The 24798-nt window shown below is 36.4% G+C and overlaps 1 protein-coding gene across 2 annotated transcripts; it reads right to left on the bottom strand.

Moving 5' to 3' along the window:
- Nucleotides 1-483: 483 nt before the first annotated feature.
- SPDL1 (spindle apparatus coiled-coil protein 1) lies at nucleotides 484-15664 on the bottom strand. Of its 2 annotated transcripts, XM_040444499.1 has the most exons (11): nucleotides 15464-15664; nucleotides 13198-13374; nucleotides 10721-10915; nucleotides 10019-10168; nucleotides 9821-9919; nucleotides 9632-9742; nucleotides 7316-7456; nucleotides 6782-6885; nucleotides 5952-6139; nucleotides 3471-3813; nucleotides 484-888 (listed from the first exon to the last, which is right to left on the bottom strand). In XM_040444499.1, the coding sequence occupies exons 1-11, from the start codon at nucleotides 15620-15622 to the stop codon at nucleotides 741-743; spliced, it is 1815 nt and encodes a 604-aa protein (XP_040300433.1). In that variant the 5' UTR covers nucleotides 15623-15664; the 3' UTR covers nucleotides 484-740. The 2 variants fall into 2 exon arrangements, with proteins under 2 accessions (XP_040300433.1, XP_040300429.1); XM_040444495.1 differs by lacking the exon at nucleotides 484-888 and having other exon boundaries at nucleotides 1579-3813.
- Nucleotides 15665-24798: the final 9134 nt, after the last annotated feature.

The following is a 24798-nucleotide window of genomic DNA, read 5'->3' as shown; positions in this document are numbered from 1 at the left end:
TATATAATTATATAAATTATATACATGTGTGTGTGTGTGTGTGTGTGTATATATATATATATAAATTATATGTACCAGGGAATTAAGAATTTCTGAAGTTTCATTTTACTTCCTTTATCCCCTTTTGATAACAATGTGTTATCTATACAGAGTAAAAAAAATAGGGGATCATTTATGGCAGTTTTAAGTTTCAAAATTATATTTTTCATATGCTTGAGACTTAAAATTTAAATCACGTACATGAATACAAAGATAAACATAGATGCTTTAAACACTGATAAAATCCAGTTACAATATAATATATATTTTTAAACTAAGTTTTCTATTTTTATAATATAGTGAAAAACTAAGTTCATTAAAAAGTACATAGGAAAATGTAATTGTTAATGATTTGTGTTCTTTCCAAATATGTGACTTAGAAGGTATGTGTTAATGACACTTAAAAAATACATATACAATGCAACAAATAATTTATAATAACACTTTCCTTCAGTTATTAGTTTATTTACTGTCATTAATAGAAGTTCCATGAAGAGTCATCATTTAAGGAACTCTCCTGCTTAGAATCACAACCAAATTTTAAACATTTGGTCAGAGGAACATGAAAATGCCAGGTCTTGGCACAACAGGTAGAAAGAAATAACCTACAAGGTTGTATACTTCTGATAAAGACAATCTTAACAAAGCTCCAAATCAACCTTTTGGGCAAGTGGTACCTTACTCTCATTCAAGTAAAGTCCTTACTGCTGAGGGCACTGGGTCTCTGGAGTTGATTTGGAGGACACGTATACAATAGGATGTGATTTCTTACAAGTTTCCTTTTCCAATTTGCTTGCAGTTTCTTTCCTTTCTTTAACTTCTGTTTGAAGCCTTGATTCAGCAGCTAACCTACAGGCATTAAAGCATCCACTCTGAATTCAAATATGGTTAAAAAAATTACAGAAGAAACAATCTTCTCATATAATGGGCCTCTAATGAGACATAATTGTTTGTATGTATATGAGGAAAAATTATAGGTGACTCCAATACCATTAAGAAAACTAAGTAACTGCCTCTCTAAAAGAGACTTTTTACGTCAACAGACTTAATATTTTAAATGTCCAAAGAAATATTTTTAACGCCGATAAAAGTCATGGCAAAGCCTAAATTTAAGAATTAAAATATAATGGGATGTCTACTATAAGCACACCTAACAAAAAAATTTAAATGCTAGAGCACAACTTTAATGTTAACATGACCTACAAAAGGAAAACACAAGATAAAAATAACATGGAATACTGAAGTGCATGAACACATGGCAATTTGTCTCATAAAAGAAACACAAAACTTAAATTGAATTTTAACTAGCAGAATAATCATTTATGAAAAAACAGTGAAGATATATTTTAAAAGGTTTATAAAGATTTAATAGCAAGATTATCAGTTAAATTTATAAAGCATGCAATAGTGAAGTCCCCAGTAAACCCATATTTACTATTGTAATATTATCATAGTATTGTGTGTCTAAGTTAATCATGCAACGAGCAAAAGGCTGGAAACATATTGAGTTAGCAGATGGACTCACACATACACAAAACAAACGTTTTGTGGTATTTTATTTGTTTTTGTTTCACTAGCCAGACAAAATTCCAACGTGCTACTTAATTTGAGTCAAACAAATAGCTAAATACATTTGCTTAAGTAATTTTTATCAAGCAAAAAAGAGCAGAAAAAGAAATGAAGACAACACAGATAGCAAGGTCTGCACTGATTAATTCTGGAACTGCACCTCCAGAAATATACAATGGTCAAGCACACTTACACAATGAATCACATATATACAAACATAACCTATTGACTTCATTTCAAAGTTACTTGGAACTGTGTGTGTGTGTGTGTGTGTGTGTGTGTGTGTGTGTGTGTGAGACTTATAATTTATCTGAAGTTACTTTTTCTTTGAGAATATTAGGCTTTTACCTTATGAGACTTATAATGTTACTATATAAAAATTCAAGGAATGGAGTAATAAATTATAGATGATCTGTGAACAATGCTGACCCCTGCAGTCAAAAATCCTCATATAACCTCTGACTCCCCCCAAACTTAACTACTGATAGCCTACTGTTGATTGGAAGCCTTACCCATAACATAAACAAGTGATTAACACATATTTTATATATGTATCATATGCTGCACTCTTAAAGTAAATCTACAGAAAGGAAAATGTTAAGAAAATCATACGAAAAACACACTTACAATAATGTATGGTATATATATATATAAAAAAAAAAAAACTTTGCATGGAAGTGGACCTGCACAGATCAAACCCATGTTGCTCAGGGGTCAACAGTCCTTCTCTTAATAATAATAGCTACTCACATTGTTGAGGTGCTTTCACTGTACAGTACCTTTAGTAGCACTGAAGACTTATTAAAAAAATCAGGCAAAACATACAAAACAGCCCTTTTACAAAGGTGGGCTATGTCTTACTATCTTAACTCAAATACACACTAGTAAAATGTCTTATTCTGTACCTTCCCATCAAAGACTCATGTAGCCCTAGTAGCACCTTAAAGATCTCCTTTTAATAAGTAGACAATCCAACCTGTTTTCACATCAATATGTTTAATTTTTAAAATGTCTAAAGATACTCATTTTAAATGCATCTATCATTCCACTGCATACAGACATCCTTCATCATCTTTTTATTACCTTCTCTATCCTCATTCCTTTTTTCCCTACTCTTGGTCCTGCTACACTTGCCCTGAGCTTGTATCTTATTCTATCCTAGCTTCAGTCACTGTTACCTACCTTTTCCTTTCACTCACTTTCTCTTACCTTCCAATCTCTATTATTTTAATTTGTTTTAAAGATAAGGCCCTTAAAATGTTAATTCCTATAGACACATGTCTGACACTTCCTCTTTGAGTCACAAACTCAAACATGCAGAAACTACAGGCTTTGAAGTTTTGATATAAAAATGAAAATGAATTACCTTTGATATTTAAAAATGTCAAAATCAAAGCTGTTTCTTGTAGACTTAGGATAAACAATTTCAAAAGCCATAAAATAATTTCACCTAACAGTTTCTAGAAGGCTGAAATTTCTTAGACTACTAGAAAGCCCTTTTAGGACATAAGTTAATTTTTCTTTCATGGTCACTCTTGAACTAGGGGAAAAATAACCAACTATACATTTCTTGAAACCAACAAAACATTCAGAGATGTACTAGACTGTGGTATTTCTGTTTCTTGAAATAGCAAAGTGTAACTCTCGAAAATAATTCCCTTATTCAGGAGTCCTTTCCCTTTGTAATCATTTTAGTTTTTCTTAAAGTTTTAAAAAAGTTGAAGGTAGGCAGATGAAATTGGGGAATTATACTACATGCAATACTAAGAAAATAGATAAAGAAACAGATAGCACAGTTCATGCAGCGATAGAGAAGAGATGGAGAGGTCTGCTGGTTGCCCTGAGGAAAATAGGACACTGACCTGGGAGAATCTGGGGTGTTTCCACTTCTTTCACTTAAGACTTCAGAGTCTGCTGAAACTCCTATAAGTTTTACACACTTCTTTTCCTTCCTTGGCTGAGAATCCATGGGCAGACTCTTATGAGGAGACAGAATGACTTCCGGTGTATTTACAGAAACTGTCTTTTCTATCTGCAAGTTGTTATTTTCTGAATTGCTGGGACAGCCCTGTGCCTCCTCTTTCTGAGGTGGTAATCTACAAACTTCTTCCTCTACTGCACTTTTGGCACATACACTGTGAGGGGTGGTTATATCCACAGGCAGGACCTCACGCCTCTTTTTGGCCACAGGCACTTCAATTTTCTCTGAGGATAAAAACATTAAAAGTATATTCAGTCAATAAGTCAAAACAAAGACACTGTAAACATAAAAAGACAGAACTAGTTATATTGGTTTTTCTTTTCCTTTTCTTCATTCTTTTAAAACCCACTTATCTCTTTATTGAAATATATTGTTTCTGTCTTTTATCCCTTCTTTTTCATAGACTTCACTAACTGTATCTTTTAAAAGTTATCTGGCAATAAATTTTCCTTGGGAACTCAAAAGATTTGGCTCTCAGAATTAACACTTATATGTTCTCTTCTGATATTGTGATAAAAGTTACACAGGGCTTTATAAGACTTCAGCATGGAGGTGAGGAAGGATTCAGTGGCTAAGAGTCAAGGAATCCAGATACAAATCCTCATAGTAGTACTCTGTAGCTGGGTGACCTGGAGGAAGTACTTAACCTCTCGAACTTTATTTTCTTTGTCTGTAAAATGGGGATTAAAAACACTTACTCCACTCAATATTGTGTGTTGTAATGACTACGGGCAAAGAACAAGTCAAATTCTCTATGGCAATTTGTGCTTATTAGCCCCACCCACAAAGTATGTTCAAAATCTGAGTACTTCCACTGTGGATACCTCCCAAGTTCAAACTATAGTACGTCTCACTGCAGACTACAGCAATAGCCTTCTACCCCCACTGCCTAACATAACATCATTCCACCCCCTTTGCAGGCATACTTACAGTCACTAAATTAATTGTTCTATCTTTTCCCTATCCTCATACCAATGTGTTTTTCATTTTCAAAATCAAAATTGTTAGTGAAGGTGGGAGAAACCATGGGTGGACATGGGGTTGGTGTCCCTGCTCTACACTGTTCTTTTTATATCATTATCTTCCCTTTCTCTTGCATCAGATAGATTCTCCCTGAATCAACCAGATTCACGATACTTTCCTCTGTTTGCAGTGTTCAGTTCAGCAGACCTTTGAAATTCATAATGTGTAATTTTTAAGTAGGAAAGCCTATTAGAATCAGCAAAGAGAAAAAGGATGAGAAGAGCAGACTTTTTAAACTATAAAAAAGCTTACTATTACTGACAACCTCCCCACTACTATTGAGAATGACATGAGTCATGAACAATAATGATAGTCTTAGGTATGTGAACAGCATAGGAGCAAAAACTGGCTGAAAATCTATAACTTAAAACATGTAACAACACTTTTTTTTTTGCTTTAAGAACCATCACGTTATTAGGCTTTGTTTTATTTTTGGCCTTTTATTTTTTAATTTACAAACAGACAGTAAAACTACTCTTTTTTAGTATGTAAGATGCAAAGCCTATATATTAAGGCTATTTTCTACCTCAGTGATCAGACTTGCTAGTTGTCCTCTAATATCTGTCCCACTAGTCTTCCTCAATAATAGATCCCCCAAGAATATACTCAATAATATTGTAATAACTTTGCATGGTGACTTATCATGGGGGGGTATCATTTTATTATGTATAAATATTGAATCATTATGATACACCCCTGAAACTAATAAAATATTATATGTCTATTACACTTACAAAAAAAAAAAATCCCAAGATGTAGTTGGGAATATGACCCCTGAGAATCAAGATTGCCTTTCTCAGCTTTTCTTGTAGGGGAGTCATGTGACTCAATTCTACTCAAGGATTATACTGATGAACAATGCAAATGAAGCCTAGATCCTGACACTCTGACCAGTTCTGGAATGTCTCTTCCAGACTTTTGTAAGGGGAAGAATTAATACCTATCTTTTTTAAGTCTCCATTTTTAGGTTTTCTATAAATGGTATTAACTAATACAGAGCCCAAACATCAGTTGCCTCAACAAAATCAAACTCTTTGGTATTATGTAGGGTGTCCGCAATCTTAAATGGAAAAATCTCTAAGGTTTTCAAACCTTATCAAGGCTCTAATATACAGATATCCAACAGAATACCTATCATATTCATACATACCCAGTACCCAGTTCTCTTAGAATTTTCCTACATCTTTTGTAGGAGTAAATCTGTTTTATTAGATACAGATACATAACCATAAATTAGTTTGTAATGGGATTTGCATAAAGCTGTAGTAAGAAAAAAACTTGATATGATTTCTCAGGGTGTCTCATAATTTAAAAGACAACATAAATGAGACATGCATACCTTCAGGTTCATACTTCAGTTTTAACTCATCTAATTTAGCTCTCAGTTTCATATTTTCACTTTGGGAGAGCTGGAGGCATCTTTCATTTGCAAAAAGTTTTCTTTCAATATCCAAAGCCCGTTGGCTCTCAAATAATGCTTTCATTCGCTGTATGGACAATTCACCTTTAGTGCTTTCATTTTCTTTGCTATATAAATACAAAAAGGAGAATCAAGGAATATTAAAATAACACACAATATACATACATGTTTTATACACACACACACACACACACACACACACACACACACAAGGTATATTGTTACTGCAAAATCTTTTACTATATACTTGAACTCTTAGACAAAAATACATTTTTGGGGGGTTTTAGATAAGAAAGAAACAATAAACAAAATAAGCTTTAACAATAGCATTTTCAAACAAAAAAATGTCATGCATTCTTCAAAGGAAATGGACAAAGGGGCAAAGTATTATTTCCGCAGTAATGCACATACAAATAACTTAACTTTCAAGTGTTAAATTAGGTGATATTAATCTTGAAAAATTTAGAGTATAAGTACATTTTCTGTATTAAAGTTCTTTTCACTTACCAGTCTAAAAAACTAAACCCAAAGAAATCAAAATCTTTAATTATTCATTGAAAATATTTTTTCTTCAATAACCAGCACTAATTATATCTTCAATATATCTCATCTGCCACCAATATATTTTTGTTGCTTTTCTTTTCCGGAATTTCTTTTGGCAATGTGAAAACAAAAATTTGTAGTCACTAATACTACTTATTATAAGCAAGTCAAGAGTGTGTCCATCTTTCTAACCACCCAACACTTACTTTAAGTTGTCAAGCTTTATCTGAAGTAAATCTGTATAGTAAGTGTTATCTTCTGGAGTGTCAGAGTTGACGGACTGCCTAGATTCCGTACTTTCATATAAACTCTAAAGAAAACAACAATTCTTATTACTCAAAATGAATAGCATATTGGGTTAATACAGTTGTCCTTTGAATAACACAGGTTTGAGTGGTATAGGTCCACTCATATGTGAATTTTTCACAGTAGAGTACTGTAAATGTTATTTTTTCTTCCTTATAATTTAACAACACTTTATTTTCTCCAACTTACTTTATTGTAAGAATATGGTGTATTATACATATAACATACTAAACATGTGTCAATCAACTGTTTATGTCATCAGTAAAGATTCCAATAAACAGTAAGCTACTAATACAGTTTTGGGGGAGTCAAAAATTATGCAGAGTTTTGACAGCACAGGGGTGGGCATCCCTAACCCCTGTGTTGCTCAAGGATCAACTGATTTAAGATATTCAAACCAAATCTGGCTGCACTATTGAAGGAGTTACACATACCTTAAATTTCTCCAGGTTTCTGATTTCACCTAAGAGGTGTTTAATTTCACCGTTCTTCTGCTCCAGCATGGCAAGCAGCCGCTCCTGTTGCTCAAACTCAGTTTGAGATCCTTTCATTTGTAGCAATGTCGCAATTTGTAACTGGGGAAAAAAAAAAAAAATTTACAATCCCACCCCCACCCCCACAGAACTGAATTGGGGAGAGGAAAATTCTAACAATAACATTTTTGGTATAATGCATATTTTGTACTATACTACCCCCTGAACTCAGTTTGGAAACAAAACTAGCTATGTCTAATTTAATAATCTAATAATTTGAAAATATTTATATCAATAAGTTTAGTTATAGATATAACTCTGAGTACTTATCTGAATACTTAGGAGTAATATCTGATAATAAAAATTATTTGTACTTCTGTGAAACATAAAATTGAAATGAATGGCTATGATCCAGAAGCATCACTTAAACAGTAAATAAACCTGCTCAAATGCTATAATGTTATACTTTACTCATCACATCCACTGTCATTAAGGGTCTGCTGGGGTTTTTCTAAAATTTTGATTAACTTCAATAGTATTAAGTGGGAGAAATTATGAAGCTACTTATATTTATAAAGGTGAGATTCACAAATGAAAAGGATAGAAAGCAAAGGTAAAAGTCATCTAAGGACACTGAGGGAATCTTCAATACAAATATAAAGAAATTTATTTAAGAGCAGCACCTAATTATGACTCCACCTAAACCTGGAGTTGCATACCAGCTGAAAGGAAATTAACTAGAATCTAAAATTACCATTCCTTTCTGCCTTCAGAAAATTTTGAAGTTCTAAAAAGTATCAGTTAGTTTAAATATAGTTTGAGGAAAGCAAACAATGATATTACATTGCAGTTATGGTCACAAAGGCAGAAAGATGACTTCTAACATTTTTAAGGACCATATTTTGTTCCACTTCAGACTAGAATCTAGACACATTTAGCCTAAGAAGATTCAGAATGCTACTTGTTGTCCCAATATCATGGGAACACTGGGAGATTAATAGTAACCCAACAAATATTGAAAGAAAACAAAAAGCAAATGTGAGAAAATTTACAAAAAGTGTCATTCCTGGATTGGGGAGAGCCTCAGTAAACCAGGCAGCACAATCAAAATCCTTAAAAACCACAGATCTTTATTAAGTCAGTACTTCCTTGTACGCCAAGCACCGTGTAAGCATTTTACTATACTTTTATTTAATTCCAGGACAATTTAAGAAGCAGGTTCTATCATATCTACTTCATAGATGAGGTGACTGATGTTCTGAAAAGTAAAAATACTTGTCTAAGGTCACATAGCTAACAATGGATAGAACTAGGATTAAATCCCAAGTTCATCTAACACCAAAGTTTAATTATGACTTTTCATATTTCTTTGTAAATCTCACCATCCTAAATAAAAGGCAGGAAACCCTTCGAGACTTCCAGTTACCAGTTAAGCAAAACAGTTTAAGGATCAGGATTCTAAAAGCTGGGTACAATACTACAATCTTTATAACTTCCACATGTTTTTCTGTTACTGCCTGTTTGACTAAAATGACCAAAAACCCCTTAAATCAAAACATGCTTGACTTGAGGAACTGCAAGAAAAGGAAATCTAAATCCCACTCTTTAATAAGCCTTTGCAGGAGAACTGAAGAATGGTGACAGAGCTAGCTTCCATTGAAGTAGGAACCTTAGGGCTGTGCTAAGAGATGCCAGGACAACAGCAGGAAATGAAAACTTTTCAAGTTCTTTTCCCTACTACACAAATATTTATACATTTCTGGCAAAGTTATTGAGCAACCATTAAAAAAAAAAAATCAATGGATGCTAACTGTATTACTACTAAATATTTACTAAGGAATTAATGTTTTAAATAAAATACAATAGATCTTTTAGTCAATTTTAAAATGTAGATTTTTGGGGGTGCCTGGGTGGCTCAGTTGGTAGAGCATCCAACTTCGGCTCAGGTCATGATCTCACGGTTCGTGAGTTCTAGCCTTGCATTGGGCTCTGTGCTGACAGCTCAGAGCCTGGAGCCTGCTTTGGATTCTCCTTCTCTCTCTGCCCCTCCCCACGTGTGCTCCGTTTCTCTGTCTCTCAAAAATAAATAAATGTAAAAAAAAAAAAAATTAAAAAAATTTTCAATTAAAAAAATAAATATTTTTTTCTAAAATCATGTAGTTCTAGAAATAACTAAGTACATTCTTTGAATAAAAAGATGCTTTCTTTGATATATTTGTACATGTAATATGGATACAAAATAGGTTTAATAAGCCTCCAATTATGATAACTCGATACCTTCATTCTCTGCATCTGTTCTCTATTAAATGCATTTTGCTTCTTTAGTGACTGATACTTGACTTTCATACTGATGAACTGACGTTCCATTGCTGCCCTTCGATCTTCCACCTAGAAAATATTAACATGTGTAATTATTCTTGTATTAAGTGAAATGCCAATTTAATCAATGGAGTATTTGTTAAGTACCTCTGCAAACAAAGAGTTGCCTTTACTACTGGGGTCCAAGGCTTGCTGGAGGGCCTGGTCTAATTGCACCTGAAGATCTTGATTTGCTACACGAGCTTTCTAAATTTAAAAGAAAACAATTTAGCTGATAGGGGTTAAGTTAGCAAGGAAACAACTTATTATAAATTGGAAAAAATAATGTTACCGTAATCACAGTACCTCTAAGGCATTATAGTAAGAAACTGCTTCTTTCTCTCGCTCCTCTTTTTCTTCTTTAAGACGGTCTACCTGGCGCATTAAATTAGTACTAAGAAGTTCTAGTTGTTCTTGTCTATACTGTAATTCATTCACTTCTTCTTTGAGGGTAGTCTATTCAACAGGAATTGAAAAAGAGGAAATTCTCCTCAATAAATCTTTCATTTAGCAGCTGCTCAGTTTATCAGCTGTGGTTCAAAACTAAAACTAAAGAACTAGTCAAAGGTTGTAAGGTGCATCATAAAATAATAAAATTATATTTTTCAGCAGGGAACAAAATGAAAAGGTATCTTTCTCTCCTGTGAAGACTTTAATTTTTAATTAACCTTAGCCTACAATAAAAAAAAAACCTACATTCATCTGCATATCAATTTCCATGAAACCAACATTTATATAGGGTTTTTAGACACAAACTAGGATCAGTTAATGACTCTAAATTCTTCCAGAGGTTTCATTAATCAGAAGGTAGTCTGCTTTACATAATCACATAATTTAAAGCTTTACTATGCATGAAGTAATCCACCTAAAAACTCTCTAAAATATTTTTTAATTAGTTACATCAAAATTAAGGCAAAAAGTATTTCAGCCTTAAAATTATAACAAAAACATGTAACAAAAATACGCAAGAAAAAAAAACTCTAAGAACATACATGCCATAAATATTACCTTCATACTTTCCATTTCAGTCAGCTCAATTTGAAGAGCCAGCATCTCTGAAGACATACTTTCGTGTACACGCTCAGACATTATTCTCATTTCCTCTGATTTACATGAAAGGAGTTCCTTCTGATGATCTACTTTGTGCTTCAGCTGCTTTTCACTAAGCCTAGCTTCGTCTAATTCTGCTTTTAGTTTTTCTAACTAAAGTAAAAAAAAAAAAATGAAATCTTAAAAAATCAAAAGGTAATTGAAGGTCATCAGAATATATAGTTGCAGTACAAATTATTCTGGTAACTGCAGTATAACTATTTTGGAAGACAGTAAAGCTGAACAAAATAAATTACATTTTCATATAGTTCTAAATCTTGGAAAACTGAAAATATATAGTTTAAAGGGAACAAACTTATAGCAGAAGGATGAATTTTTAAGGGAAAGCCTAGATTTAGCCTATTTCATTCCTCCTATGTAAAACTGGTAAATGATTGTATCAACCATTCCTGGGTTACTGTGAGGCTCTCAACTGAGATCAGGTGGATAAAACATATAACACAATGCCTAGTATTCACTACACAATTTCTGTTACCAACAAAAAACTTTTGCTTGACGTCCAGGGTTACAATTATCATCTATATTGAATTATCTTCAATTGGGTATCAACTTTCTTAGATTATATCCTGATATTTTCTATTTAAAATATAAGAGCCTTTTGACTTACTTTCCCTTTCCTATTTCCATAATGTGAAAAAAAAAAAATTAGCTGAATGATCTATGTTGGAACGACTGACTGACCCAAATTTACTACATGATGAGACGATTAGGGTTTCCTATTTGGCCAAGGCTAGGCATCTTTTAATAGTGATATGCTCTGTCTTACAAACATACAAATAGTCCATATTAGTAATCAAAGTAAGTCTGGACTTGGCCACTTTGGCTATTGTGTGAAGAGTGAATGTTATGAGTAGCAACAATGGAGGCAGGCTACCTGGATAGAAGGTTACAATAGTAGTCTGGAGGAGAGATGATGGTGATCTGGACTAGAATGGTAGCAGCACACATGGATGTTTTATAGATTAGGTTCTTAGAACTTGTTGATGGATTATATGTGAGAAAGAAGTGAAAAATTTCAGATAAAATGTGAAAATTTTGGCACAAGTGACTTGAGAACATCCGTTAAGACTGAAAATATTTTTTGACTAATTTAGTCTTTGCTCCACCAAAAAGCCATCTCTTATATAGGTGGCTTTGCCTCAGACTCTGAGTATTTCCTACATTACTCTTTTACTCTTTTTTGTTTACATAATGAAAGCTACTGCTAAAACGAAAATAACATGGCGAGGAGTGGGGGAAGAAGAACGCATCGTTATCAGTCATTGGTGTCTCAACTTAGATTAGTTTCAGACAAGGTGGATTACTGTTTGCCCGAATGAATGTAAGATGATTCTATTACCATGAAAGCATATTTTGATAGTCATGTTTTTCTGACAACATTTTAGGAAAAAATATAACCAGCTCAAATATATAATTTCAATGACATCATTACTTAAAATAAGAAAATATAAAAAGAGAGTCAGTTTAAAGAAATTAATTAACAGTACAGGTGGTACAGATACATAGAAATCTTGAAGGATGCTACACGAAACAATGAAAATTAGAAAACAGGCTTCTGAGAAAATAGGCAAAAAGTCAGGAGAGGTTTTGTAGAGAGGGGTCTGGGAAGTAGGGACTCTATACAAAGAGGAGCCATGATAAAGGTTCTGGATTCCTTAGAAGTAACCTGAAGGCACTGGATAGTTGGGGGTACCAGAAAAGAATGGACAATTTGTATTTATGCATGAAATGAAGCCAGTATAACATGTCATTAGACTAAGAACAGCAACATGGACTTTAGAATCAGACAGCTTCAGTTCAAATCTCAACTGATTTCTGTGGTTTTGTCCAATTTACTCACTCTGTTTAAACACTGATTTTCTCATCTGTTAAATGGAGACAATCATGGTATCCTCCTTAAGGAGTTGTTGTAGGAGGCAGATCATATGTTATCAGTTAACCTTCAATAAACAAACTAGAAAGTATCAATTCTAATGTATGTTATTTTACAATAAATAAACTACGGGTTTCTTCTGTAGAATTACAAAGTAGATCACTAGTTGCAGTGAAAACTAGGAGACCAGTCTTTCTAAAACGGGACTGCCATACTATGCACTTTAAACAAGGTCATGGTGGTTAGTAAACTAAAACTCCATTCAAATACCCAGTTAATAAAATTAAATAATTGTATTCAATTAGTACAATGTTATTAATACAAGTCCCTCAGGTAAACTTGTTTCTCAGTGTTCCCACTCCCAACATTATGATGATGGAACCCTTGATCTCAGCTATTATGAATAGACAATATCAAGAAAATCATCATCACCTAACATTTACAGATTGGTAATTCCATAAGCATGAAATATTTTTGTTTTGACATACATAGAAATCCAAACCTTAGTTTTTAGTTCATTCACTTCCTGTCCATGGCTTCTGCTTAGTTGTTCTTTTAATTGCTCCAGATGTGTTTTCTGTTGTTGTTTAACAGCTTCACATTCAGAGCTCAAACTTTCTAACATTCGACTCTTAAGCTCAACTTCTCTCTGAAGAGTATATTTTTCTTGTTCATAATTCTGAAAACAGATACAATTATAATCCAATTACGTAAAACTAACTTAAAGCCATCATATATAAGCACTTCTCACCTTGAACTGTTTCATTCCTACTTCACCTATTTGCTGCTTTCTACCTAACCAGCACATGTTAGATATGGAGTAACTTTGTAGCTAATCAGTCCTAAGAAAACCCAGAGGCTTTCAACCCATGGTACTAATGTGGTAATTGCTTCTATGCCCTGTTAAGGAAAAAAAAGGTGTTCATGGAATGTCAACATGTCAAGTAATCTCTGCTAGGGAAAACAAAAACAAAAATAAAAACAAAACAAAACAAAACAAAACATTTTATAGCACTTCAGCTTTCCTAGTGAGAATTACTTGGTTTGATAATGATATGCTCTACTTATGACTCTGAAAATAAAATAGTGGACTAGGTAAAAAATGAAATACTAAATTAGACCTTTCAGAATGTAGTCATCTGAGAAATGTTTACAAGTGACTTCTCAAATGAATATAGTGCAGAAATAAAAGGAGGATTTAAGAGGGCTTTTGCTTCTGACAGGGAAGTTTAAAGATTAAAAAAAGCATTAGTTCAAACTCCTTCAATAAGCTGTTAAAAATAAGAGAAAATTAAATAAGAGAAAAATAAGCAAGTTATTTTTACTTGCTGTACTTAAATACTGAGATCAAAGTTTAACCATATTACTGAGCACTTACTACATAAAACGGAAAACAGATTAATTCATTCTTTCAATAAATGTGTGCCAGACACTACAGATACAGCAGTGAACAAGGCAAACAACATTCCTTCTCTCATGGAGCTTATAATCTGATTTAATTAGCTGGATCAGTGAATGATGGCAACTTTACAAAACAGTCAGGGAAGGTCTCTCAAGCTGAGGTAACATTAAACAGAAATGTAAAGGTTGAGGACTCAGTCCAAGGGTTGGGACAGGGAATGAGCAATGCAGATGAAGGCAACAGCTCATGTAAAGCCTGTAAGGCAGGATTAGTATAGCTAAGAACAAGGAAAAGTAGTTAAAGATGAGTAAAGTAGTTGCCATGGGTCAGATCACATACAAATCTGCAAACCCCGGTAAGGAGTTGAGATTTTGTTGTAAATATAATCGGAAGTCATAGGTGGGCGTGTGTGCGTGTTTAATGTTTATTTTTGAGAGAGAGTGCACACAGGAGCAGGGACAGAGATAGAGGGAGAGAGAGAATCCCAAACAGGCTCCATGACACACTGTCAGTGCAGGGCCCAACGCAGGACTTGATCACTTGATCCCACAAACCATGAGATCATGACCTGAGCCGAAATCAAGAGTCAGATGCTCAACCAACTGAGCCACCCAGGTGCCCCCATAGGTGTGATTTTAGCAGGGCTGTAACATGATCTTTTGTTTCTCTTTCAATGGCCACTTGGCTGCTGTGTGAAGAACGAATGGTATGAAAGGCAATGAGGGAAGCAGGCAACCTGGTTAAAAGGCTACTGTAGTCTACGGGACAGATGATGGTGGTCTGGATCAGAATGGCAGTAACATAGGTGGATGGTCAAGTTCTTAGATCTTCCTAATGGATTAAACATGAGAAAGAAAGGACACAAAGATATTGAATAAAACCCCTAGAAATTTGGCTTAAATTATTTACGTTTACTAAGTAAGCTAAACTGCAAGAGAATGTTTTGTTAGCAGGCAGAGAATCAATGATTCTGTTTGTTACATTTGAGATGTCTATTAGTAGGCAATGGAATATACAAATCTAGACTTTAAGGGTAAAGTAAGGACCTGGTATAGTGTCATAGGACATTTAGGTATTATCTAAAGCTATGAAACAAGTGAGGTCACCAAGGAAGACTGCAGACAAAATAAAATCTAAAATCCAGTATGTGCTAAAGAGAACAATAACTTCAAATTCAGAACACACAGGGTCAGAAAGAATGTTAGGAATTCATTTACTTCAGTTCCTTTTATTAGAGATGGGGGTGAGTAGGAACTAGAACTAAAATCTTCAAAAAGGAATCAAACTAATATTAATAATTTCTAGACAATACAAATCTTCAATAGCTAAGCACACCCTTATAAACAGAGGAGTCCCAGGGTCCTACCTCAGTCATGGTCATCATTTCATTACGACATTTATCCAACTGATTCTGCAACTCATTTTGGCTCTCTACTAGTTGTAAACCATATTGTGCAGCTTTTAGTCGCTCTTCTTCAACCTCTTTGAGCTTGCATCGAAGATCTGCAATTATATCTGCCTCCATGTTTTGTTTTTTTTTTTTTTTTTGCTTCTGCTTTTGCTTCTGGTAAACAGAGGAAATGTAAGTACTTAAGCTTAAACAAAATACTCCATACAGTAACAATAATAAAAAAAATAGACATATCTTTTCCCCTAATACTACTGACATACAGAAAAACATAGCATCAAATATATTATTCCTGACTTTTAAATGGTCAAATTTGCTTGTTCTAAAAGAAAAGTCTGTTAATTCCATTACCTGATTTGAGACCAAATCACAGAGGAAAACAAAAACAAAACCTGAACACACCTGTTTCTAAGAAATGCAGGGAACTATTCAGTTGTGTGCTAAGCTTCTTAAATACTAAGGTTGGATGGGTCTCATACATCACTAAACAGGTAATCAAGTTAAGAGAACAATGAAAGAAATCAAGAAACTTTATAGTAACATGACTGCTAACTTAAAATGTAAGAAGGCAGATTTGAATAAGGTTTGTAAGGCAAAGACTCTCAGGTCCACAATTTTTTGAAACAGTGTTAACTTCTTGAACACATTAAATATGCTTTATTGACAACATGCTCCTAGTATTTTCCTAGTTATTCATAACAAGACATGCAAAACAGAATCATGTTCAGAGTAACTAAAGAACATTTCTCTCATTCTAGATTTCTAATCAATGACTGAAACATTGTATATAGAAACATTCCACTGTAACTGGACCTTACTCATGATCCTTTCCAAATTGATCCCAGTCTCTCAGGCCAGATTTAAACTCAGCTTTGCATTCAAAGAGCAACAGGCTATTAATAAGGTGTTTCCCCCCTCTCCAGTCAATGTAGTCATTCATTCACCAAATATTTTTTTTTTAATGTTTTATTTTTGAGAGACAGAGACAGAGTATGAGCAGGGGAGGGGCTCAGAGAGAGGGAGACACAGAGTCCAAATTGGGCTCCAGGCTCTGAGCTGTCAGCACAGAGCCCAACACGGAGCTTGAACCCACAAACCGTGAGATCATGACCTGAGCCAAGGTTGAACGTTTAACCAACTGAGCCACTGAGGCGCCCCCAACAATATTTCTTAAAGCCTGTGTGCTGAGCTCCATTCTGGGCATTTCAGATCCATCAGCATCCAAATGGACCAAAAGAAAAAGCACTCTTCTTTCATGAAACTTAACTTCCAGTGGGAGAAGATAAGCAAAAGTAGTATAATAATTAAATGCATTAAAGTGGAAATAAAATTAAAAAAAAGAACAGGATAAGGGAACTTAGAAGAGGTAGGAGTATTGTTAGTAGGATGAAATCTAAAATAAGCATTGGGGGAAAAGTCCTCAAGGGACTTAGGAGCAAAGCCTTGCAGAAGGTAAGAGAATTAGCCATGTACCTTTTTCCAGAAAGATAAAGGAATAGAGGTAGAAGGGTAGCATTAAAGTGGAAGGAAACCCAAGGAATGAACAAGAATTTAGATCAGAGGAGAGAATAGGCTAATTGGGCTATTGTGAGGACTTTGGCTTCTACTATGGGTGAAAGTGAGATTCATTACAAAGTCTGGAGTAGAGATCTGATACATTTAAAAGGATCATTTTGGCTGCTATGTTGAATAGTTTGGAGGGGAGCAAGGGACAGACCAAGTGAGATGATTGCTCACATGAGAGTGGTTATATAAGGAGTACGGAGAAATGGTCAAATTCTGCATGAAGCTTGGACATAAACCCAACATGATTTTTTAACAATTAAATGTGGGGTGTATAAAAAAGAGAAAAGTCAAAAATATCTCCAAGGCTGGCCTGAGCAACAAGTAGAGCAGATTTGCCATCAGTTGAATCCACAAAAATTGTGAGCAAAAATTGTTTTAAAAAAAAAAAATCAGGGGCTTGCGGTGTCTGGGTGGTGCAGTTGGTTAAGCGTCATGATCTCACAGTTTGTGAGTTCGAGCCTTTCATTGGGCTCTGTGTGACAGAGCCCACTTAGGAGTGTCTCTCTCTGCCTCTCTCTCTCTCTCTCTCTCTCTCTCTCCCTCCCTCTCTCAAAATAAATAAACTTAAAAAAAAAAATCAGGGGCTTATGTTTTGAACATCATATATGTCAAGTAACCAGTTGGCTATACTAGTAGAAGGATCTGGGCGGGTAATATAAACCTAGGAGTTATTAACATAAATCCTTGAGCCTTGGTATCTCCAGAGTACGAGCATAATTAAAGAGAAGAGGACCAAGGTTTGAGGCATTAAGAGGTGGAAATAAGAAGTAAAGTGTACTTAGGCATGACCAATGAGGTAGGAGGAAAACCAAGAGCATGTGTTATCCTGGAAGCCAACTAAAATGGGTTGGAGAGGATGGTGGGAAAATAGGAAAACAAGTAGTTTTGCTGCAAAGGAGACTACTAGATAAACAGGGCAGTAGCTGAAAGGGGAATAGGTTTGTCTTTTAAAAACAACAAAAAAAAAATTAAGAAAAAATAACAGCATGTGTATATGTCATGGGATAGATTCAGGAGAAAAGAAAAACTGATGCTAGAGAGGTCATGGCAAACTGCTAGAGAGATGAAAAGACAACGAGGTCTAATGTACAGGGACTGATTTCAGAAAGGAGCATGAATATTTCATCTAAAGTAAGGGAAAGCAAAGTATATGGGTACAGACACTGATAAGTAGGTAGATTAGTGGTGGGAGTCTGCATAAGTGCTCTTCTAACTGCTCCAATTTATCAGTGAATCAGGAAGCAAGGTCATTAAGAATGAAGATGAAATGGGAGATATATGATTTTAGAAGACAGAGGGAAATAAAAGGTATCCTACGTTATCCAGGGCTGGCAGTTACTGCTCTAAAACAGAAGACCTTTCCATGGGTGCCTGGATGGCTCAATCGGTTGAGTGTCTGATTCTTGATTTCAGCTCAGGTCATGATCTCATGCTTCATGGGTTCGAGCTCCACATCGGGCTTCACCAGCTCCATGTGCTGTCAGCTTGGGACCTGCTTGGGATTCTCAACCCCTCTATACCCTTCCCCTGCTCACTTGCAGACACTCCCTCTCTCTCTCACACAAAATAAACAAACTTTAAAAATAAAATATAAGACCTTTCCAAAGCTTAGTGATGGGGCTAGGCACTAATTATTGCATTGTTAGTAATAATATATACTCCGTGAGGATCTACTATTTGCCAGACAGAGTGCTTCAAATGAATTATCTCATTTAACGGACATAAGTTAAATATTATTATAATCGACATTTACCAAAAAAAAAAGGGGGGGGAACTAGCCCCAAGACATCCTGGCCAACAATATCAAGGAAGCCAAAAAACTAGCTCTCATTCATTCAAAGACTTGCTAGAATTCTTATTGTGTGTCAGATACTATGCTATTAATGAGGACACAACGATGACCCCACTAGACAATACCCCTGCCTTCTTGAATGTAACAGTCTGTAGGTGGAAAGGCATTAAATCAAATAAATGAACTGTAAAGATTTATAAGTGTGGTAAGTGCAAGAGGGAGAGATGTATCAGGCTGTAACATGGAGGTGCTGTCCTCAATTGGGAAGTGGGGTGGGGACAGAGAAGGGTTAAGTATGGGCAAGAAAGATTTCGCTGAGGAAGTAACTTTCCAGCAAAGGTCTGATGGATGAATAAGAGTTAACCTATAAATCTGCAAAGAGGTAGCCAGGGTTGAATAACTACAGCTAACAGGTGCCAGACATCATACTTGGTGCTTTGCATATGGTATCTAATTCTCTCAACAACTCCGTGAAGTATAAGGTATTTCCCCCATTCACACATGTGCAAACGGAGGCACAGAAAGGCTTAGTAACTTGGCCGGGGTAATCAGTATGAGGCTGAGATGGGAACGAGGGTCCAGCTTCGAAGCCTGGTGCTCCTAACCACATTTTAACCTCTCAGAAACATAACAAAGCATTCAGGAGGCAGGGAGCTCAGGGATTCAGGCTGCCTTAGCTCTTACTCCACTTCCACAACTCACTGGCAGCATGAACTTGGACAGTTTAAGGTCTTCTTTGCTCATCCATAAAGACTGTAATATCGACCTAACAGGGTTTTTGAGAATATTACACCAGCTAAGGGATGAAAAGCAATTAGAACCTGACACGCAGCTGTCTGCGGCCGCGCTGTCCAACGGAAATAGAATGAGAGCTACATCTGCGATTTTTAATTTTCTAGGAGCCAGGTTAAAAAAAGTAAATACGGTGAAATTCATGTTAGCAATATTTTATTCAGCCCAATACATCCAAAAACGCTATCATTTCAACATGTAATCTTTATAAAAATTATCAACGGGCCATTCCTCCTTTTGTGCAGTCTTCGAAATTCAGCCTGCATCTTCCATTTTACAGCACTTCTCAATTCAGACTGCCACTAGTGGCTAGCGGCTACCGTACTGGACCGAGCGGACCCGGTGTTTGTTATCACCCGGAGGCCCAGGCGAGCGACCCCGTCTTCCGTACAGAGGCAGAACACCCGGAGATGGCCACCCCGCCCAACGGAAGATTGAGACCGGCTCGGAACCTGGTTGAGAAGAACTCCGGGTTCCGCTGAAGAAGTTGTTCCTGCTAAAGGCCTCCGCCTTGACCTGGACCCCAAGTCTCCCTAGGCCCTGCTTTCCCCCACTCCCCAGAGAGCACTCCCCTTTGCCGCTCCCACAGCTCCTCTCCACACGCACCTCCCTCCAGGACCCTTGCCCCTACCTCTCTCCTCACCCTTTTCCCCCGCTGCTGCAGCCAGCCGCTCGAGACGAGGGCTCACGGCGCCCAGGTTCGCGATGGCAACCCCACTTCACGACCAGAGTCGTCTACACATTCATTCAGCTAGTTCTCAGGTAAGCGCCAGGGCTTTTTGAATGCTGTTCCCGCGAGAACTCACAGGTATCGCGAGATGTTTCCCCCAAGCCGCGCGTTAAGGAAAAACTGGCAGGAACCTCCAATTGAGCGCCCCGCTCCGCCTACTGCGACTGCGCACATGCACGTGGCCAGACTGGGGCTTTGCGCAGGCGCAGACGTAGTTCTTTAGCTGATCGGCTTTACTCAGAGTTGTTCTGCGTGTCTTCCGGCGTCCACTTTGAATTGCCATATTGTTTGTTTATTCACCATTACCTTCGGGAGAGACAGTGTCACTAAAAGGCGAGACAGTGGGAAAATCTGTGGTGTGCAGAAGCCTCTTGCTTCCTACCGCGGACTGGCCGGCTTGCGCTCCGAGGGCCATGCCCTCACTTATCTCCCCAGGGTTCCAGGAGTCTGAATCAGTGTGACAGTGCCTAAACTCATCAAAGGACAGAAGCACAGTTACTGTTATAGAACAGGATGACAGGTATCATTATAATGGCATTGACATTTTTCAGTACAGTGTTAAATTCTTTGCGGATTATATCAGTTAAGTCCACAAACAGCCTTAGGAGGTAGGTAGTACCCTCTCTTTTTACTAAAGAAAACAGCCCCAAGAAGAAAGGTATATTGGTCAAATGGAAGAGCTAGAATTTGAACTAATGCAGTCTGCTGCTAGAGGCCAAACTCTTGCGTATGTGTTTAAATAACGAATTTATGTTTTGTAAGCCTGATGTCTATTCATAATTCAAAAATTTAAGCAATCAGAACTAACAATAGCCAGAATATACTGAGCAATTCTGAGTCCTAGTAATTGTTCTAAAGGTCATGTGCTTTGAGATCATCTTTCTTGCCTACTTGAGCCCTTGGCCATAGCTCCTCTCTTTTTCATCATCAGTGTTTTTCTTCCCTGGTGGATCTTAGCAGCAAATAAGCATGCTGTAAGGACTTACATCTCAAAAAATAATTCTAATCTTCCTTGACTCCAGCCAGCTATTTGCTTCCCTTGATCACAAAATTCCTGGGAAAAAAATTGATATTGACTATCTTCATTATCTTTCCTTTTATTCTTACATTTTTTTCCCACTTAAGGTTTGGGTCCCCACAAGTCCAGTAAAAATGGCTGTTCTCAATGTCACCAGTGAGTTCTGTCTTTCAAAATTTATTACTTAGTCCTCATTTCTCTTGTATTATGGCAGAGGTGATCAGTCTTATTGAGTCTGGCTTTAGGTCTTAGGGTGCTACACCCTCCTTGCTTTCCTCTTTTCAGTTTCTTTTGTGGACTTCTAGTTCTTTTTTAAAATTTATTTATTTAAATTCAAGTTAGTTAACATACAGTGTAGTCTTGGCTTCAGGAGTAGAGCTCAGTGATTCATTCATCTCTTACATGTGACACCCAGTGTTCATTCCAAAAGGTGCCCTCCTTAATGCCCATCACCCATTTAACCCATACCCCCCACTCAACTCCCCTCCAGCAGCCCTCAGGTTGTTCTCTGTATTTACGAGTCTTTTATGGTTTGCCTCCCTCTCTGTTTTTATGTTATTTTTCCTTCCCTTCCCCTATGTTATGTTATGTTTCTCAAATTCCACACATGAGTGAAATCATAAGCTATTTATCTTTCTCTGACTTACCTCGCTTAGCAGCATACCCTCTAGTTCCATTCATGTTGTTGCACTTGGCAAGATTTCATTGTTTTTGATCGCTGAATAGTATTCCGTTATATATACATACATATATATGTATATATGTATGTATGTGTGTGTGTATATATATATATATATATATGTATACACACACACATCTTCTTTATCCATCCATCATTTGATGGGCTTTTGGGCTCTATCTGTAATTTGGCTATTGTTGCTAATGCTGCTGTAAACATTGGGGTGCATGTGCCCCCTTTGAATCAGCATTTTTGTATCCTGTGGACCTCTAGTTCTAACTGAGTGAGGCCAGACAATGAAGGGTTGACATAGGTTTGAAGACTGGCAACAACTGATACCTTCCAGTTGCCTAGCAGATGTACTTTGGGTCTGAATGAGCCAGGTGCTTGTTCATTTGTCATCACTCCCGTGTTCTTGAGCAAATGAAATTCCATTTTCCCTATCATTTAAGAAAGATTTCTCAACCCAACTCCATAAGTAAGACAACATTCTAGCCTAGGTCAACCATGATCTGAACTTCATGTTTTTTTTTTTTTTTGTTACATGAGAAGGTAGACCTACATTTCACTAATGTTTATTCCAAATCTAGGTTTTAATATTTTAAACTATTAACTGAGTGCCCACAATGTGTTAAGCATAGTGGAAGGAATTCAGAGATGTGATAATCCCTATCTCTGTCTGAAAGATGTTCAGACTACAGTAGGGGACTAAAAAATAAAACATAAATAACTACAGGGCTATATATAAATGCCATGTGAATAGTACATACCTTATACTAAAAAAGTTGTGTGAAGGGAGAGGTCAATTTTGTGTGGGTGCTCCTTTAATGTGTCACAGTGCAGGTGACGCTTGAGCAGGGCCATGAAGGATGGCTGAGCTAAGGGGAAGTGCATTCAAGGGGAGGGGACATTAGCAAAATCATAGAAGTTAGCTATTTCATAATTATGGTCATTCCTTAGGAACAGTCTGGATAAGTTGTTACCACTACCACCATTGGACACTAGATGTCACAATTGAAATAATTCTAGATGGTCCCTGCTTGTTTGGAAAACTTGATTAAGATTCATAGTTCCAGATACAGATGCACATACCCAGATGAGGTCCACAGACCATGCACTAAATGCCATGGGTCAGAAAAAAAAAAAGCATATTATCTGTCATTTTCAGTTTACATAATATGAGATGAGATTTTGCTTCCTCACACAGGTTTTGGATTCACCAAGCATAGGCAGGGAATTTAAATGATGGGAAAGAACAACCCTCCTTCCCAATACAATTTTTAATATTATAGCTGTTCAAAACTAGAAGAGACTGCTATTGTGAACTGGCCATCATTCCTTCACTATGACTGTTCCAGTGGAAATAAGAGGATTGTTTACCAGAAATGGTGTTGAAAGAGTGTTGCATCGTACTGAAAGCTGTGTGTATTTTTTTTTTATTTATTATTTTTTTTTCAACGTTTATTTATTTTTGGGACAGAGAGAGACAGAGCATGAACGGGGGAGGGGCAGAGAGAGAGGGAGACACAGAATCGGAAACAGGCTCCAGGCTCTGAGCCATCAGCCCAGAGCCTGACGCGGGGCTCGAACTCACGGACCGCGAGATCGTGACCTGGCTGAAGTCGGACGCTTAACCGACTGCGCCACCCAGGCGCCCCAAGCTGTGTGTATTTTGACATGAACTAACTGAATGACTAAATTTGCTTTTGGTATTATAGGGGAATAGTCTTTGTCCTCAAGGAATTGAGAACTTAGTGAAAGAGGCATTTACCAAAATGAACTCTTACTGAGAGTATGGTTTAGACTTTCTTATTCATTTATATTATTAAGTAAAGTTCTCAGCTAGTTTGGAGCACTAGACAAACAAGAACAATACCAAGGCTGTATGACACAGAGTTTGCAAATAGAAACTGGATAATTTACAAAGCTCCATAATTCATAGGATGGGCCAAGAAACGAAGTTTTGGAAGTTACATTCAAGGTTGTGGTGATTGAAACCCAGAGAATGGCTGAGATCAAGAAAAAGTCTAAGAGAGAGAAGAGAGGGCTGTGTGTAGGACTTTGGTGGTTGTCCTAATCCACAGAACAGGAGAAGAGTAAGATACTATAGCAATGACAACAAACAACAACAAAAGAACCATTTTAAAAGTGACCAGGAAATTTAACCATCACAGTTACTGCGTTAATTAGATATCTACATGAATGACTGTACCAGGCAGGTGGATTTGACTCTTTAGTAGTAATAATAATGATAGTGGCAGTCTTCCTTGGCTCTGCTATGTGTATCCAGCTTCAATTTTTGATGAGCTCTATTGCTATACTCCCTTTCCTCCTAAAAAGTTATAGTCCTCACTTGGAGCAAAGGTGAATCATCCTGCCATTGTTGACATTTATTGGTTAACTTCCCAGAACCAATTCCATACTCTTTTTCTTGTCTGAAGCATTCCAATCATTCTTTAATAATTCATCTTTCTCTCCATATTCAACCATGTGGGTTGTTTAAAATTGATACTACCCTTCAGTTGTAAGGTAGCCCATCACTTTGGTTATAGTAATTTGTTCAAAGATGGGCATGCAACTGAATCCAAGTCAGTGAAACAGAATGGAATATCCACTGAGACTTCTGGAAAATGGATTTTGTTAACCCACTTTGTACCTAAACTTTGTAGCCCAGAGCTGCCAGCTGCTATCCTAGTTCTATGAAGCTTAAGTCTGT

Source organism: Herpailurus yagouaroundi, unplaced genomic scaffold, assembly GCF_014898765.1.
Source record: "Herpailurus yagouaroundi ecotype Mexico unplaced genomic scaffold, PumYag 29, whole genome shotgun sequence".
Taxonomy (NCBI): Eukaryota; Metazoa; Chordata; class Mammalia; order Carnivora; family Felidae; genus Herpailurus; species Herpailurus yagouaroundi.
This window is presented reverse-complemented; position numbering and strand designations above follow the sequence as displayed.

What these genes read in the sequence shown, in the direction of transcription:
- SPDL1 (XM_040444495.1), bottom strand. Translation starts at nt 15,622, where the DNA reads ATGGAGGCAGATATAATTGCAGATCTTCGATGCAAGCTCAAAGAGGTT. An exon ending in CTGAAATGGAAAGTATGAAG is followed by an intron (nt 10,169 to 10,720) that starts GTAATATTTATG and finishes CCTGTTGAATAG; the next exon opens with ACTACCCTCAAAGAAGAAGT. An exon ending in GAAACCTGGAGAAATTTAAG is followed by an intron (nt 6,886 to 7,315) that starts GTATGTGTAACT and finishes TGTTTTCTTTAG; the next exon opens with AGTTTATATGAAAGTACGGA.